Consider the following 17,472-nt stretch of genomic DNA (forward strand, 5'->3'; position numbering starts at 1 on the left):
AGCACGATGATTAGTTCTCCTGTGAGGTCTGGATGATGTCTTCTACATGACGATTATGTAGGAGGATGATTAGCTCTCCTGTGAGGCCTGGATGATGTGTTCTCCATGGCGATTGTGTAGCATGATGATTAGTTCTCCTGTGAGGACAGGATTGATTAAGTTCTCCTGTCGAGGTATCCTACCCATGTAGTCTGGGACTCATGGGAAGTACCTCTCATCTGATCAATGAGCAGGGAAATGAGGATAGGGACCATAGTAGTACCGATGGACGCATCGTTGTATCTACTGTACTCCCTATGCTAGGATGACCTTCATTGATCAGGGATCAATGATACTAGTCTAGGACCAATTGTAGGAGTTGTACCTACTATGACGCTGACTTCAGGTCGATTGAGATTGGTCTAGGACCAGTGGTACATATTCTGAGACTGACTTCGGGACAATGCAGGACTGTTCTGGGACCAGTGAGAGTGGTACATACTATGACGCTGACTTCGAGTTGATTGAGACTGGTTTGGGACCAGTGGTACACACTCTAAGACTGATGATATTGGTTTAGGACCAATGTTAGGAGTGGTACCCACTATGACGCTGACTTTGGGTCAGTTGAAACTGGTCTAGGACCAGTGGTACGCACTATGAGACTAACTTCGAGTTAGTGGAGAATGGTATGAGACATTCTCGATCAATTCTTCTTCTTCATAGTTCAGCAGAGCTAAGTTGAGCAGAGCCAGCAAAGCCAGCATAGTTGAGCAGAGCAGAGCAGAGCCAACAGCGCAGTGCAGAGCCAGCAGAGCTAAGCAGAGCAGTGTAGAGCCAGCAATGCTGAGCAGAGCTAGCAGAGTTGAGCAAAGCAGTGCAGAGCCAACAGAGTTGAGCAGAGCAGTGCAGAGCCAACAGAGTTGAGCAGAACTGAGCAGAGCAGAACAAAGCCAACAGAGCAGAGCAGAGTAGAGCCAGCAGAGTTGAGCAGAGCCAGCAGATCTAAGCAGAGCAGAGCAGAGCCAGCAGAGCTAAGCAGAGCAGTGCAGAGCCAACAGAGTTGAGCAGAGCAAAACAGAGCCAATAGAGCTGAGATGAGCTGAGCTGAGCAGTACAGGGCACTGATGGTAGAGATAGTACAGTCGGACATATGGATCAGCGGATGGAGTTCTCCCTAGTTGAGAGGGAATGTTAAAATTGGCAACTAGGGCCAAACTCCATGTGGGTCATCTTATTTATGGCAGTTGGTATTTTTATTGAATCCCTCTCATTGAGAGATGTAGGATTGATTTAAAAATCATCCGATTCCGATAAGTATTTATGAAGTTATGAATTTATTTATGTTATGGACAAATTGGTAAGTCGGCCAGCAACTTATGAAGCCCAAACGTCACGTCTATTCAACCCAACATTTTTGGTATAAACAAAAGAGGATTTGAAGTCATTTGTGACACACATTCTTCAAGTGATCTCCTTCTCTCCACGTCTTGGGTTTTTGGTCAAGGAGAGACACTAAGAAGAATACATTGGCCTTGTATGATGCCCTAGCTGTTGTACGTTGCCCTATCCGTAGGTCATATGTGCCCTAGCCGCAGGTCAGACGTTGCCCTAGTCGCAGGTCAGATGTGCCCTAGCCGCAACTCAGATGTGCCCTAATCCGCTGTACAAGGAAACTCTTAGATACAGCAAAAGGAGACTTTAATTCATGGTTAAGGAGAGGCCTAACCGCCGGTAAATGGAGGACTAATACGTAGCAGAGGAGGCTCTTATATCCGCATCAACAAAGTCCTAATCCGTTATCAGTAGGAGGCTCCTAAACCGCAATCTAGAAGTGACCCTTAGCCGCAGCTAAAGAAGACCTGGCCGCAGATATAACAAGCCCTATTTCACAGCTAAGGAGAGACCTTTAGCCGCAGCAAAATGAGTCCTAACGCAGTAAGAAGAGCCTGAAATAAGCATGAATTGTTGAAGGTAACAAGCACAGAGATAGAGGTTGTTCCTAGGCATGGGTCAAGCACTGTTTGCAACGGAAAGGAGCTGCAGCATAAGATGAGATTGTGCATAAAAGAAATCTTCCATAAAGGTTCTAATCATATCAGCATAAGTATGCAGATTCGGTGCTAGAAGGTAATGACAGTAAGCCATGTTCTTACACTACTGCGTTGATGTTTGGTGGAAGACCGTAAGCCTATCATGCTACCACAGGCCATAGCCAACGTCAAAGGGTTGCACAAGCCAAATCTACGGCATGATAAAGGGCAACATGATAAAGACCAGCATGATAATAGGTAGCATGATAAAGGGCAGCATGGTAATGGGCACCATGATAAAGAGCAGCATGTTAAAGGGCAGTATGATAATGAACTGCATGATGACAAAAGCAGATAATAGCAGCTTATTCATCAAGGTCTAGCACAGTGCACTGTAATGGTACAGCATAGTGCTACACGACAAGGTGCTGCTAATGGACAAAATGCAAACTATGATAGATGAAGTTGTCACCTCAAAGAATCAGTTGAAGCAGATCTGATGTATCATCGTTATAAGAGATGATCTATGCTCAGATCTAGATAAGTCAAAGTGTCGACTTCTGCTGTAAATGTACTCTCTCACTTTCTCTGATGAACTTTGAAGAACATAAAAGAAGAATTGATCAAGGGTTTCCCCACATTGTGGGGTTTGTCCCTGGCTAGCGCCACATCTTGTGTCCTCTTGTCTTGGCTTGTCTTCTGCGATTTATGTTTATGTTCTATCTGCAGTTTACTTTAATGCTGATGTGATTGCTAATCTGGAAAAGATATTGAGCTAAATGTGAAAGTTGAAATAAATTGCTAGAACATACCAAAACTTAACAAGTCAAGTTCCAGAGTGGTAGATGCATAAGCTAGTAGCGGTCAGAGACTGAGTAGCGCAGAGCACAGTTGACAGCAGTGTAGATGGCACAGAGCAGAGTCAGCAGCAACGCAGAGGCTTCAGTAACAGTGCAAAGTCTAGCAACAGTCAGGACTTGGGTGATAGAAGCATCATACTGACCACAGTTGGTTCAGTGTTTTGGATGCTTTTCTGTTGCAGTTGTTGCAGTTGCAGCAACAGCAGTTGGAGAAGGTTGCAATGCAGATGCAGTGTTGGCAGCAGTTCAACAGGACCAGCAGCAACACGGATGCAACAATCAGATTTGTGTAGTAGTTGATGGGCAGCAGAAGCTAGACATCAACAGCGCAGCAAGAGATGGTGCAGAGACAGAGTGATGCTTCAGTAGGTTATAGCACTAGAGCACATTCCTCACTAAGAGGGAGTGTTGATTTTTCTAGCATCGGGTGTGCTCTAACCTCAAGATTTTGCAGAGAGGCTAAGACACATGCATTCTCCAAAACCCAGAAATCGTTTGGGAAAATTCCACCTAGAGATGGTTTAATTAAAATAATTAATCATTTTTAATGTATTCCTAAGTCTAAACTTAGGAAATGTGATTAATTAAAGGGTATTAATTAAATCTCGTGCGAATTTTCTAGAAGAAGATGAGGATCAACTCCCAATTAATCTTAGCCTTTGATTATGTTTTAATCTTGGTCGTTGGTGCTCCAACAAGAGATTATAAGGAACCTGATGGGCACTTGGAGAACACACTAAGATAGTGAAATCTAGAGATCGAATTTCTCAAGAGTGGTAGCGTTGAGTTGTTGGAGAAAGATCAAGTGATCTTCTTGCAGTGAGGGGCAGGGTTAATAGACCGGAGGGGATTCTTCTAGTTCCGGAGAGTGCAAGGAAGAGAAGGCATCGAGAGGTATAGAGAGGCAGCACAGTGCTTCAAAGGGAATCCGTAATTTTGTTGGGAGCAGTCGAGATCTAGTGTAGGAAGCTAAGTGTGAGACCGGAGGGCCAGAGTCGAGTTCCAGTTAGCAAATTGATCAGCGAGATGGGTGACACAGTTCCTAGAAGTTGTGATGCAGATCTGAGTAGGCTGACGCAGAGACTGCGCAGAGGCAGTGTGGGGCTAGCCATTCAGAGCCTAGATCAGATTCAGATCACCAGTGACAGTGTGAGAATATTCTCACTACCTCTTTGCTAGTTTATTCTCTGTATCAGATTGCCAGTTTAGGCATCTAAAGATTTGTACTCAGATTACCACTGCATAATAATTAAAACCCTCAGTTACTGCACCGGTTTTCCCACATTGGGTTTTTCCAGGGACGATTGTCCAAAAAAATTGGTGTATTTATTTCTCTCCTGGGTTGTATTTTATGTTGTGAAGGCTGCAGTAGATTTTATTTCGATGTTTACTGTGTAACACTATAAATAACTTGATTCATAAATTAACAAGTACGAGAAATTTAATCAGTTGTTGAAGTAGGGAATCGGGTGACCAATTTTTCACAGCTAAGGCGGAAGAATTCTTGATTCCCTAGCACCAAAAACCCTAGCAATTACCTATGTGATGGATCAAAGAGTTTTATGGAAGAGATAATTAAAGTTCACCACTAGGATATTCATTCGCATGTTATTCATGACTAATGCATGCAATAATGACATCTAGATACCATTCAATAAATTTTCAACAAATTAGGGCACAATAGCAAATCCTAGATTCAATATATTCCATACACTAGACATAAAGAAAATGATTATTCAACAATAAGCTCACTTACAAGATAACATGGATGAGATTTCATCCATTGGTCCAAACACTAGCTCCAAAGACAAATGTCAAAATGCATTCATAGATTAGATCTACTCCACAAGACAAGAAGGTTGAATTTACATAAGAGGCCCAAATTCCAAGTGTGTGTGATGATTTACAAATGAATGATCTCTCTATTTATATGAATACTAAAGTTCATTTTAGCCTAAGCCCCCTAAAACAATAAAATAATGTCACAACAAGAAGTTAGGTCACAAGCCAACTTACCAGCCAAGACAAAACATATAAAATTTCCCACAAGTGTGAGTAGTAGGGAAAAATATGATGGTGTCATCCATGTGTGAGCCTCTTTAGGGCATGTGTTGAGGTCTCTTGGAGCGACACTGAGTGTAGAGGCCTCAAAAATCACCTCCTAAGGGTTGGCCCTTAGGTCTGTATCAATCTCCCTTTGTGGACCCCAAATTTCATCTTGGGGCACAAAAGTGGTCTCATGGGTCTCCAAATGGCCAAAGTGTTTGTCTTTGCTCCAACGTTGAGGGATTACAAGGTGGTCCCTCCCATTTCTCAAGGGGTGAAACCATCCTCATCTAAGGCCTTGATCAACTGCCATCCCTCGCAAAGTGCTAAGGCCAGCTGGGGGTATGTTGTGTCCAGGTGCATCACCTCGAAGATCATCAACTGCAGGGCAAAGTGCCAAAATGTTGAGTGCTAAAGGTTCCCATGTTGATTTCTAGTAGCCTAGAATGTGCACTAATCCTCAAAATTTGCAGGGAGGCTTGGACATCCACAATACCCAGAAATCGTTTTGGGAAATTCCACCCGGAATAAGTTTTATTAAAATAATTAATTATTTTCAATGGAGGCCTAAGTCTAAACTTAGGGAATTAAAATAATTAAGGGGTATTAATCTAACTGTGGGTGAAATTTCTAGAAGGAGACGAGGATCAAACCCAAATGAACTGAGCCATTGATTAGGATCTAATCTAGGTCATTGGTTCTCAACAAAAGGATTATAAGAGGAGGCTTGATGGGCATTTGGAAGAGACATCGAGTGGACATCAGAAGATCGAATTTCTAAAGCACAGCAGTTGCCGGGAGAGAAATTCGAAGTGATCTTTTGTAGTGAGGAGCAAGGATAGTATCCGGTGGGGAGTTTTCCTGGGTCGGAGAGTACAAGGCAGAGAGGGCAAAACAACGTCCAGAGAGGTTGACACTGGGCCACGCAAAGCTGACGCAGTGACAGCGCAAAGCCTGAAGGGAGATTGAATTCCTGCTGAGGAAATTGAGTTTCAGAAGCCGAGAGTCGAGGTGTGAGACCAGGAGGCTGAGAACTGGAGTTTCCAGCCTGCAAAGAGTCAAAAGGAAGAGCAAGGCAGTCCCTAGCAGAGGTGACGCAGAGACTACGTGGGATTGACGTAGTTTTGTGCAGAGTCTGACGCAGAAGTGACGGAGAGGCTCACTTCCATCATATCAGGGTCGGACCTTCCAGAGACAAGGTGTGATCATCTCACTATTTCGTTTTGGCCAGCTTCTCTCTGTATCAAATAGCCAGTTGGGCATCCAACAAATTGTACTCAAAATTACTACTACATAATAATAAAACCCTCAACTTTTGCATCGGTTTTCCCGCATTGGGATTTCCGGAGGACATTTGTCCTAAAATAACTGTGTAGATGTGTGTGATGTTTATTTCTCTCATGTGTTGTATTTAGTTTCTGTTGTTTTATTTTGGTGTAGGCTGCAGTGTATGTATTTCAGTATTTGCAGTAGAAAACTGCAAGTAACTTGTTCAATTAATTTAACAAGTAGGTGAAATATAGTTAGTTTGCAGCAGTAGGAATCGGGTAACCAATTTTTCACATGGTATCAGAGCACAGATCATGAGCAAAAGAGCTGAGAAGTAGAAAGGAAGAGGAGTTCGAAATTAATGCAAAGGCAGCAATTCAAATACCCAGCAAGCAACAGTCCTTGGGCCAAAAGATAGAAGTTTTGAGGAGAATTTGATTTCTCTAAGTGAGTCGACAAAGAAATTCGATCTTCAGATTGAAGCTTTCCAAAGGCAGAAGAGAGCAGCGTATTTTTCCTTGCAGAGCAAATCTTCAGGTGGGATGCAAATATTTTGCAGCAATTGCTGGCAGAATAGCGTAAGTGGTATTGAGAGAGAGACACTTAGAGGTAATTCCTTCCTCAAATAATTCCTAGCCAAGGAATTTGAATTCTCATTTGTTGAGCAGTAGCAAGGGATAGCAGATCTACTGAGTCCAGTAGGGAGTGCGTAGGCTAGCCCAGCAGCAGCATAGAGGAGAGAGGAGGTCATTCATCTTTTTCAATTGGCAGAGATGGCAGTCAGTCGGTTGAGAGATCAGGATCAGTTGGATGGTGCATCCAACTATGTGATCTGGAAGGCGAGGATGTCATGCCTTCTAGATGAACATTTTCTCAAGATCTAAGTCGACAATGTGGTAGTTGAGCCTACGGATCCAAGTCCACTCAAAAAGTACAAGGAGAGATGACGAAGGCCAAGCGAATGATCCTCAACGGAGTAAAGGATCATGTAGTGTGTCACATCTCAGGCAAAGGGACTGCCAAGGAGATGGGGGATGCCTTGTCCACGCTATATCAAGGATTTTCCGAGTAGCAAAAGATGTACCTGGAGTAGAAGATGAGATCCGCACAAATGCAGAAAGGGGAACGCATTGATTTGTTCCTTGCAAAGCTTCAGGAGACTCGTGAGGAGTTGACAGTTGTGGGGTCAACACCTCAGCCTACCAAGATGGTGAGGTTGGCTCTAAATTCAATATCAGAAGAATAGCAAGTGTTTGTCCAGAGCATCCTAGGCATGGAAAAATTGCCAAACTAGGAAAGAATGTGGGTCACTCTTCAGAAGGAAGAGATGAGGAGAGACTTATGTAGAAATTTCTGTTTTCCCACCCAGGTTTTCAGTTTCTCCTTATTTCTCCCATATAGGTAAGTGCCCTTTCCCATAACCATACATTTAACAAAGCTGAAAAAAATAAATTTGCTGAAAACACAAATTCTGGAAATTTTACAGAATGCTGGAAATTGCAGAAATAAAAATCAGCAGTAATAAACAGCCATTAAAACACATTTAAACACTGAGATTTTTAGTCAATGTGACCCTGGAAAAACCCCCTACAACTCTTGGGGAAAACCAGTTTGAGAGCTCTTCTTTATTTCTGAAAATTGCCTTTTACAGTGAGAAATTTTCAGCAAAAAAGCAGCAAGCAAATTTACAACTTATCTCTTTTCCCATGCTTCACAGCAAACTGGAAATTACAGCAAACAGGACAGCAATAAATGTTGTACGGTCTCCTCGATTTTCGTGCCCACTTTCAGCATTAAATATTGTTGTATGGCCCTCGTTTTGCGTGCAGAAAAACCAGCAAACTGCTCCTCGATTTTTGTGCAAACCTCTCCTCGAAAATCGTGCCAAAATCTGCCTTTCACTGTGTGCTGAATCAGCTGTACAAATCTGCTCAACTGCTGCCTTGGAATGTGTGCCAAGCTGCTATCTCCTTCTCCTCCCTGCTTAGAAATCTCTCTTGCTCTCTTGCTCTCCTTCTCCCAATCTGTTCATGAAAGAATTGAATCGAATGTGATATTTTCCTCATTTTCCTCCCTTAATATAACTCCAAATGACTTTTGGGTGACCCAAGTGACTTTTGGGTGATCTCTAAATCCAATGGCTAAAATAGATTTAGATCAATGGCTGAGATTAAATGCTCATTTAAATCTCACTTTTTATTTTTTAATTCACCCCACTTTAATAAAGACCCACTTAGTCATTTATTTCCAAAGTCACTTTTCCTTTCTAATTTTTCATTGACTTTATAAAAGTCACTTTAAAATTAGACTTAATAACTTTATCACTTAAAGTCACTTTTAAATTAGATTTAACTTTATAAAATTATAAAGTCACTTTAGGAGAAAAATTAAATTCTTTTGGACACTTTTCCCTAGGCCAAAGATCAAAGCCTAAGGGAACCACCTGTCCTCCGGTACCAAATTTCAACAACTTAGTCAAGTGCAAGTTTGACAGTAGCAGCAGCAACAGTGGGGCAAAGCCCAACGACAAGGATGAGAATGCAGCCCTCGCATCTAAGGGGTAGCAGGAGCAGTGGAAGAAGAAGAAAGGTATTTCGAAGATCAAATGCATTTGGTGTGGCGAACTTGGTCATTACGCTACACAGTGTCCTCTGAAGAAGAAGGACAAGGACGAGAAGCATGATCCGAAGGCTGCATTCGCACAGATCGAGCAGGAGTTTGTCATGATCACCTAGAGGTGGGGTGATATAGTACTGTAGTTCGAAAGAACTGCAATTGGGCAGGATCCTTGAGGAGTCCAACTCTTGGATCAATACCTTGCTACAGGAGCCCAGATCAAAAGTAGCAACATGGACCAGGATTAATTGGCGCAAAGGAGTGTCGGAGTGACAGTTGCAGTGGCTAGGAATGCAAGAGACTGAGCAGCGCAGAGCTAGAGTTGGCAGCAGTGCAGTTGGCACATAACAGAGTCAGCAGCAGCGCAGAGAAGACTTGGAATATGTAGATCTCCATTGAGATACAAAAATATATATTAAAAATGTATGAATAAGAATGATACAATTGAGAGTGAGGGTCCTGTATATATAGCCAGATAAGTACCCTTTCACGAACAATCATGTCTATAGAGACATGCTCTTTTGTTTAACTAATTATTATTTTAATTATATATTATTGTGATTATTATTTATTATCTATATTTATTACTTTTACATAATTATAGTCATAACAGGATTCTAGCATTTCCAAATGAGTTTTTATCACTGAAACATGCATAAAACAACAATCTAATGATGATATCAACCCTAGAAATAGGGTTTAAGGAAAAAATACTAGATTTTTCTTTTTCGAAATAATGTCATGCAATACCTGTTGGAAATATGATTATACTAAGAGGGAAGGAGAGGGGGTGAATCAGTATAATGGCCAATTTTAACCAATCAAAACACTTCAATACATATACAATTCAACCATATCAACAACATAAGAACACACCAGATATGTATGAAAACTTATTTTATTATTAAATGATCTTGTAGGCACCAACCTACTGTTACATTGGTTTATTGGCACCAACCAGGAGACACCAATCCCCTGAGAAATGCAGGCAGCAATTAGGAGACACCAGTCCCTTGAGAAATGAAGTCACCAACCTGAACTCCTTGTTAGATCCCTTCCTATAACATTTTCAAACTCAAATCCACAGGTATTCTTGTTTATACAACTTTCTTGAATTCTGATCCAGTTTGTCTTTCTTCAAGGTCTCCTTTGTTTCGGCATATCAATCCCTGCTTTGTATTTTCAACTCTGTTTTATCCACAGTCCTTATATGTTTCTCCTCTATTCTGCACTTATACACTCTGATCTCTTGGAGGCCATACTTTATTCTACTTCTTTACAACTCATAATTCAAAACAATGTTTCTGTGTATCAAGCTTACAGATTTCACAACATTCAACTGCACTCAGATTGAACAACTTCTTACTTATTCCTTCACTTTATCCTTTGACCTATTCAGCTATCACACATCTTCCAAGTACTTATTTCCCAGGCTTCTTCTGCTTTCAGTCACACAAACCTTCTTTTCACTTATCTGTCTTTCTCAATCTTCGCACAACCAAACCAAACAGATGATTGCTTACAGCAAAACCACGACAGTATCAATCTACTGAATCAACACACGTCAAAACTTCTCTGGCTTATTTATATTACATTGGCACAACAAAATCCTAGCAGGGCCAAAATTACATGGAGGACAATCCAGAAAACTTGGAATATTCATTTTATTTCTATTGCTGGAAATCTGGTCTGAATGACCCAGATACCTTGGCTCCCTGGGGGCTTAGCTTTAGTCCACGAAACCACATGGTGTGACCTTGGATAAATAGACATTCCACTAAATCCGGATCCGGGTCCGCTTGCAAGTTGCTGGACATTTACAAGTTCTCTTTCTCCTTGATTTTTACAATATATAGAACCAGAATGAGAAAAGAATGAGGGAAATAAAAGATAAAACAGAAAATAAAAGAAAAGTAAAAATAGTCGTCTCCAAATATAATATTCTCTTTTCAGAGAAAATAACATGTGTGAGAAAAAACTGCAACTACATAATATCCCCCTCTTTCCATAATAATCACCAATAAGATAACCTGCACTGATATATGGCATTTTTCTTTTAATGCACTCTTTTCATGCCTAAAGAAGACCCTATGAATTTCCTAAGGAGAGAATCCCCTAGGGTCATCAACATCCCATACTCACATTGAATACTACACTAAAACTATAAGTATGGGGCACCTTCATTGCTGAATCATCTATCAGTATGTATCTCTAATATATCCTCTCCATGTACATATGTGAAAATAGGTTGTTCAAACTATTTCCACCCATCTATTCATGGATAGTAAAAACAGGTGACCATGTACCAAGTCTAAAAGGCACTTAACTAACTGTAGGTGTTATGTTAGTGGACTAACCAACCAATCCACCTTGCAATGTACTCATGAACTGTCACTACCGAATGGTGAAATCTATAACAATGAGTCTGTCCTAAATGATATCCATGAATATGTACTATAGATTAACACTGATTTATAAGGTCAAATACGAAGTTAACAAACCCAAAAAGGACCTCTGTAGACAAATGCAACAAGCCATGCATGTCCACATAAACCTAACATCTTATAAATTATGCCTTCCATATTTGGAAAAAAACACTAGGGTTCCTAATCAAATGGAAAAAACCCTAGCAAAATAAAATTAGCCTTACAATGAAAAAAATGCAGAGATGAAATTAATTAATTATATAGAACTGTATAAGCTTACCTGATCTTATACCCTTCGCCTTCATTTCTTCAAATATCTTTTGGGCATCGTGTATTTTGCCTGCCTTGGCAAGCCCATCCATCATCAAGCAGTATGGCATCTGCATTGTAACTTAACTGATCAGATTAGTAGAAATTACTCAAAAACATCTAGGTAATTACAGTATAAAAAGAACCATTTTTACAGAATACCACGTTTTATCAATTTGTATGTGTATGGATCTTGTCACTTCTAGTTGGCCATTGTGTTGTTAAAATATTGGCCACCATGTTATTAAACAATAGTGCCATGAAAGAGAAGGAACCCTCATTTTTCATGATAGAATATTCAACAGAGAATAACAGATTTTTTAAATCACCAAAGCTCACAGTATAGAACTGTTGATTTTGGATAGCATTGGATGTGCTCTTGCTCCAAAATTTTGTAGAGGGGCTATAACACATGAGATCTCCAAGAGCCAGAAATTGTTTGGATAAATTCCACCCGGATGAGGAGTTATTAAAATAATTAATATTTTTAATGGGTTCCTAAGTTTAAACTTAGGAAAATAAAACTATTAACGGGTATTAATAAAGATATGGGTGAGAAGCTTCTAAGAGACGAGGATCAAGTCTATTGTAATCTTAGTCATTGATTAGAGACTTAATCTCCGTTGTTGATTCATCAATAGGAAAATTATAAGAGAAGACTTGAGAGTCATTTGGAGACACACCGGGCAAATACTCAGTAACCCGAAGGAAATCGATTCACAAGGAGGAGGAGTTCGATTTCAGAGGGAAAGTTGCAGGGTGAAGGAAGAGGAGGGCATCAGTAGTAGTCAGAGACTGAGAGGAGGTGACATTGGGCATTCGAGAGACAGCGCAGAGGGAAGAGCAGGGAGACAGCACCATTGGAGACGCAGTCCTCAAGCAGACTGACACAGAAGTGACGCAAAAGTGGGTGAAGGGTCTCTAGGGTGTCAGAATTTCTCCAAGAGGAGGAGAAACTTTGTCACAAGTGTTTCTCCCAAAAGTTTCTCAGTCATAGTTGCGGGGGAGCGCACCCCCCCTCGAACCCGCTCCCGAATCGCGCTCCAGGCGGGAGCGACTCGGGAGCGTGCTCCCGAAAAAAATTTGTGCTCCCTGCCAATTTCGGGAGCGTTGCAGGGAGCAATCGCTCCGTCGCTCCCGGAGCGAATTTTAACGCCCGGGAGCAATCGGGGAGTGATTGCTCCTGATCGCTCCTGTGCATTAAAAAATCGCTCCGGGAGAGTTTCGACGGGCGCCGGGAGCGATCCGGCGGAAAAAATTTCCGCGGACGCCAAAAAAAAATCGAATTTTAAAACTAAAAAAATTTCATTATCACTTCATTGAGCAAGACCTTGGAGCAAGAGCAAGAGCAAAGGAGCGAGGAGCAAGTGCTGAGGAGTGAGAAGCAAGTGCTGAGGAGCGAAGAGCAAGTGCCGAGGAGCGAGGAGCAAGCCAGCAGAGGTAAGTAGCTTAGTAATTTAGTTAGTTTAGTTAGTTTAATTTAGTTAGGTAGTAATTTAGTTTATTGAGTTTAAAAATCATGAATTTAAATTAAATTAATAAATTAAATTAATTAATCCCAATAAATTGAATTAATTTGCAGATTCAAGAATCAAAACCCTACAAACATCAAACACCATGGACCTGGCTATATTTCTTGGCATTTTCCTCTTCCTGGTCCCTTTTATGGTTATTATGGTGCTGGAGAGTAGGAAACAGAGGGGCCAAATTGAAGAGGGGGATGAAGAAGCTGGAGAAAGTCAAATTGGTGAAAACCCCGGTGAGGAGGAGCTGGAGGAGGGTGAACATGACCCTCAAAAAACTAAACAAGACCAAACTCCATTGTGGAAATATGTTAACAGGGCTGAAACAGGGAGAGGGGGTGGAACCACTAAATTTCATTGCCCCCATTGCAACACTGATTACAAAGGTTCATACACCCGTGCTAGAAGACACCTCTGCGGGAAAAGGCCATGGGATGGAGACAAACAAATAGGAATCAAAACTTGTACAGCGATGTCAACGGCGCATAGAGCCAAATACATAAGGGAAGAGGAGGAAGCCCAATACAGATCAAAAAATCAACGGATTTCTTTGAACCAAGCTCACAATCACAAAGAACTCCTTCAGCATCCTCCCAAGGCAGTGGATATGGAGGCACAGGGTCATCATCTTTAAGGCGTAGAACCATATCAGATTTCCTTGATGAGGGGTGTAGGAATGATGTGGATTCAAAGGTTTACAAGTTTATCTATGTATGTGGGATACCATTCAATGTTCTTCGCTCACCTTATTGGCACGAAATGGTTTCTGCCATAAATGATGCCCCTAAAGGATACAAGAGCCCTGGGTATGACAAGGCAAGAACCATTGGCCTTGATCATGAAAAAGCAAAAATATCACATTCTTTGAATAGAATGACAAGTTCTTGGACTGACCATGGGGTGTCCATTGTATCTGATGGATGGACAAATGTAAAAGACAAATGTAAAAGGCAAGCCATTGATAAGTGTTCTTGCTGTGTCTGTTAGTGGTCCCATCTTTCTAACTGCACATGATTACTCAGACAAGTTCAAGACCGCCATCAACATTGCAGAAGCATTACTTGAAACAATTGAGCGTATTGTCCCATACAATGTCATCCAAGTCACCACTGATAATGCTCCTAATTGTAAGGCAGCGGGAGCAATTATTGAGGATAAATACCCCAACATATTTTGGTCTGGATGTTTGGTTCACACATTGAACCTTCTGTTGCATGATATTGTCAAGAACAAAAATGAACAATACCAATGGATTGGTGATTTGTACAAGAAAGGCAAACAAATGATAAAATTTATTACAAATCATAGCAATATCCATGGCCTTTTCCGTAGTCACTCGAGATTGGAGTTGTTGAAGATTGCGAAGACCAGATTTGGTAGCTATTACCTCACCTTCAGGCGCCTTTTGAAGGTAAGAGAGGCATTAGCTAGCATGGTATCAAGTCCACATTGGCAGGTATTAAAGGAAATGGCTACAAATGTAGCTGACATGGGAGGTTTCGAAATGGTGGAGGAGGCTGCTCTTGATGGGCAATTTTGGACAAGTGTGAGGCAGGTATTGGATTTCACCAAGCCAATTTATCACATGATTCGGTTTGCAGATATAGACAAACCAGTGATTGGTGAGGTGTATGAGCAAATGGATACCATGTTGGGGGAAATAAAAGATATTGTTCATAATAGAGATCCCAACTTGTACAAACTGATTCATGATTGTGTGTGTGAACAGTGGAATAGACTTAATCTTCCACTACATTGCTTGGCGTATATCCTTACGCCAAAATACTACTCTACATCTTGGTTGGGCCAACTTGCAGCAGGGGGTGGGGTTAGGACCAAACCCCATTTAGATCCAGAGGTAACTAAAGGATATTTGGAAGCATTAGAAAAGTTGGTACCTGACAGGGAGGAATGTGCCGTTGTGCGCTTTGAAATAGGCAGATACTTCAGTGGCACTGGTTTGTATGGTAACTTCCATGCAATGGACGACAGAGATAGATTTGATACTCTCACATGGTGGGAAACATATGGCGGCCACGGACTTTTGCCAAAATTGGCAAAAAAAGTTCTTTCACAGGTTATAAATACTTCTTCTGCAGAGAGGTGTTGGAGCACCTACAGCTACATACATAATGTGAGAAGAAACAGACTCAATGAAACCCAAGCAGAAAGCTTGGTTTATGTGCACTACAACTTGAGGTTGTTGAGTCATTACTGTGATCGGGCTTATGAGGATCCCACATACAAAATTTGGGACAATTACCCAGAGGATGACAATTTGGAGGATGGCGTTGTACATATTGAAGAACTGAAAGAGGAACTTGTAAGGGATGAAGATGAAGCAGCCATGCCACCTCCACATCCACCTCCACCATCCAGTAGCAGTGCTCGAGGTCCGAGTCTTGTTCCTTTGCTGTCGCCACCTCCATCTACACCCTCACGTGGAGGTTCTAGTTCTGGTCGTCGGTCTGTGCGAGAGACTCCTAGAAGACCACCACGACCTGCTTATACTCCTAGAGACTCTCGTGGCAAGGGCCACATGTAGATTTACAGTTTACTTGTCTTTTTTAGTTTCTATTAGACTTTAGTTCTCATAACTGTTGAGTTTTGGGTCCTTGACTCTTGACTCTTGACTCTTTCATATCATAATGATATTTTTTAGTAAACAATATATCACTGTGACAATGAAAATTTGAAGTTTGAAGTTGGGCCTTGGCAATTATAACTCATTGGTAATGATTGTGAATTATGAATATGATGCTTTGTGAAAGACTAAAGTTGTTTCATTTCATTTCATTATTCATGTTTCATTTTATAAATTTATAGCATTTCATATCATGTTAACAGTTAGAAGTTAGGACTTAGAAATATCTTAGATATTACTTCTTGTAATGGTTAAACTTAGCTTACAAGTACAACTTTGGTGATCAATTTTGAAAGCTTGAAGTTGAAACTTTAAGATTGAATTTGATGAATCATGATTCATGAGACTCAATATGTTGCAGTTGTAATATGTATTTTACTAACTTGTGGACATGGTTGATGACGATTATAATTTCTAGATGATTGATGTGATATGGTTCAATGATCAATCTATGTTTTTTTATGTTTTTATGTCTAATTCATCATTCTACATGTTTTTGTTGACATATATGTATCAAAAATTAAAAAATATAAAAAATATATATATTTTTAAAAAATCGCTCCCGGATTCGCTCCCAAACCGGGAGCTTCTGAAAATGGTCGCTCCCGCTCCCTCTCCCGCTCCCAAGCAACATTGGGACTCTCAGTTTTTCTGTAGAATCATTCCTTGTAAAGTGATTGTTGCTGAAGATTAATAAATAAACCCTCATCTGCTGCACCGTTTTTCCCACATTGGGATTTTCCGGAGACAGTTGTCCAAAAACAACTGTGTTGATATGATTGATTCTTGTGCTAGTATATCACTGTTATTTTCTCTACGTAATTATGTGATAACTGCGGTAGAATTTATTTTAATGTTTACTGAAGGGTTTCGTAAATAACTTATTGAGAGAAATACGTAGGTGAAATAAATCAATTACTGCAGTAGAATTTCATGTTAGAAATTTTCACATGGTATCAGAGCAAAGATCGGGCAAGAAGATTGCACAATTTTCTATGAGTTAGGAGCATGACGTCGGGCCATCAACTCAGAGGGACTCACGCAAATCTCCAGAGAACGAAGAGAGCACGAAGATCATGGATCACGATTATTCTATGTTAGCTTCCATACTGGAAGAAGAAGTCGCTTACCTAGCGAGTTCTGCTTCCTCTGAGGTTCGGTATATAGAGTGGAGCTTCCTGGCATATGACAGGAATACGAGAATGTTTTTCGAATTATCAGGAAGAAAGGATGAATTTTCAGATCACCATGGGAAATAAGGCAAAATGTACCCCCGTAGGAAGAGGTATTGTAGTCTTTCAAACAAAAGCAAGGGATCGGCTTCAAGCAACCAATGTGTTGCATGTGCCAGGATTGGGGATGAACTTACTCTTTGTATCTCAGCTTCAAAACAAGGGCTATGACGTTTTCTTCATTAAGGAGAAAGTATATGTCAAACACCCGAGTTGGAAAAAGAAGGCCCAGATTGGAGTCAGAAGTAACAGGTTGTATAGAATACAGCTAGAATCTCCAATGGCACTGATAGGCAACAGTGGGGAAAAATATTTGAATGAGCTATGGCGGAGGAGGATGGGACACTTACACCATGGGGCTCTAAGAATTCTCGGAAAGACAGTATCAGGAGTTCCATAATTAAGTACCGAACGAGATGATGTTTGCAGAGGATGCGCACTAGGCAAGCACGCCAAGGCAGCATTTTCCAGAAGCAAGAATAGGGCTAAGTGTTCTGGGGTTGATACACTCAGATATCTACGGACCCACGTCCAC

The 17,472-nt window shown here is 41.0% G+C and overlaps 1 protein-coding gene across 4 annotated transcripts in view; it reads right to left on the reverse strand.

Annotated features, from left to right (window-relative positions):
* The window catches only part of LOC149232516 (pentatricopeptide repeat-containing protein At1g10910, chloroplastic-like), a 386,506-nt gene that overhangs the window by 106,495 nt on the left and 262,539 nt on the right, over positions 1-17,472 (reverse strand). For all 4 annotated transcript variants that reach the window (XM_089379433.1, XM_089379434.1, XM_089379431.1 and 1 more), the window contains one exon: positions 11,510-11,609. In XM_089379433.1, the coding sequence (XP_089235559.1) occupies positions 11,510-11,609 (100 nt within the window). The remainder of the gene's footprint in view (positions 1-11,509; positions 11,610-17,472) is intronic.

Source organism: Pinus tabuliformis, chromosome J (assembly GCF_031772625.1).
Source record: "Pinus tabuliformis cultivar Carrire ecotype Pingquan chromosome J, CPIR1, whole genome shotgun sequence".
Taxonomy (NCBI): domain Eukaryota; kingdom Viridiplantae; phylum Streptophyta; class Pinopsida; order Pinales; family Pinaceae; genus Pinus; species Pinus tabuliformis.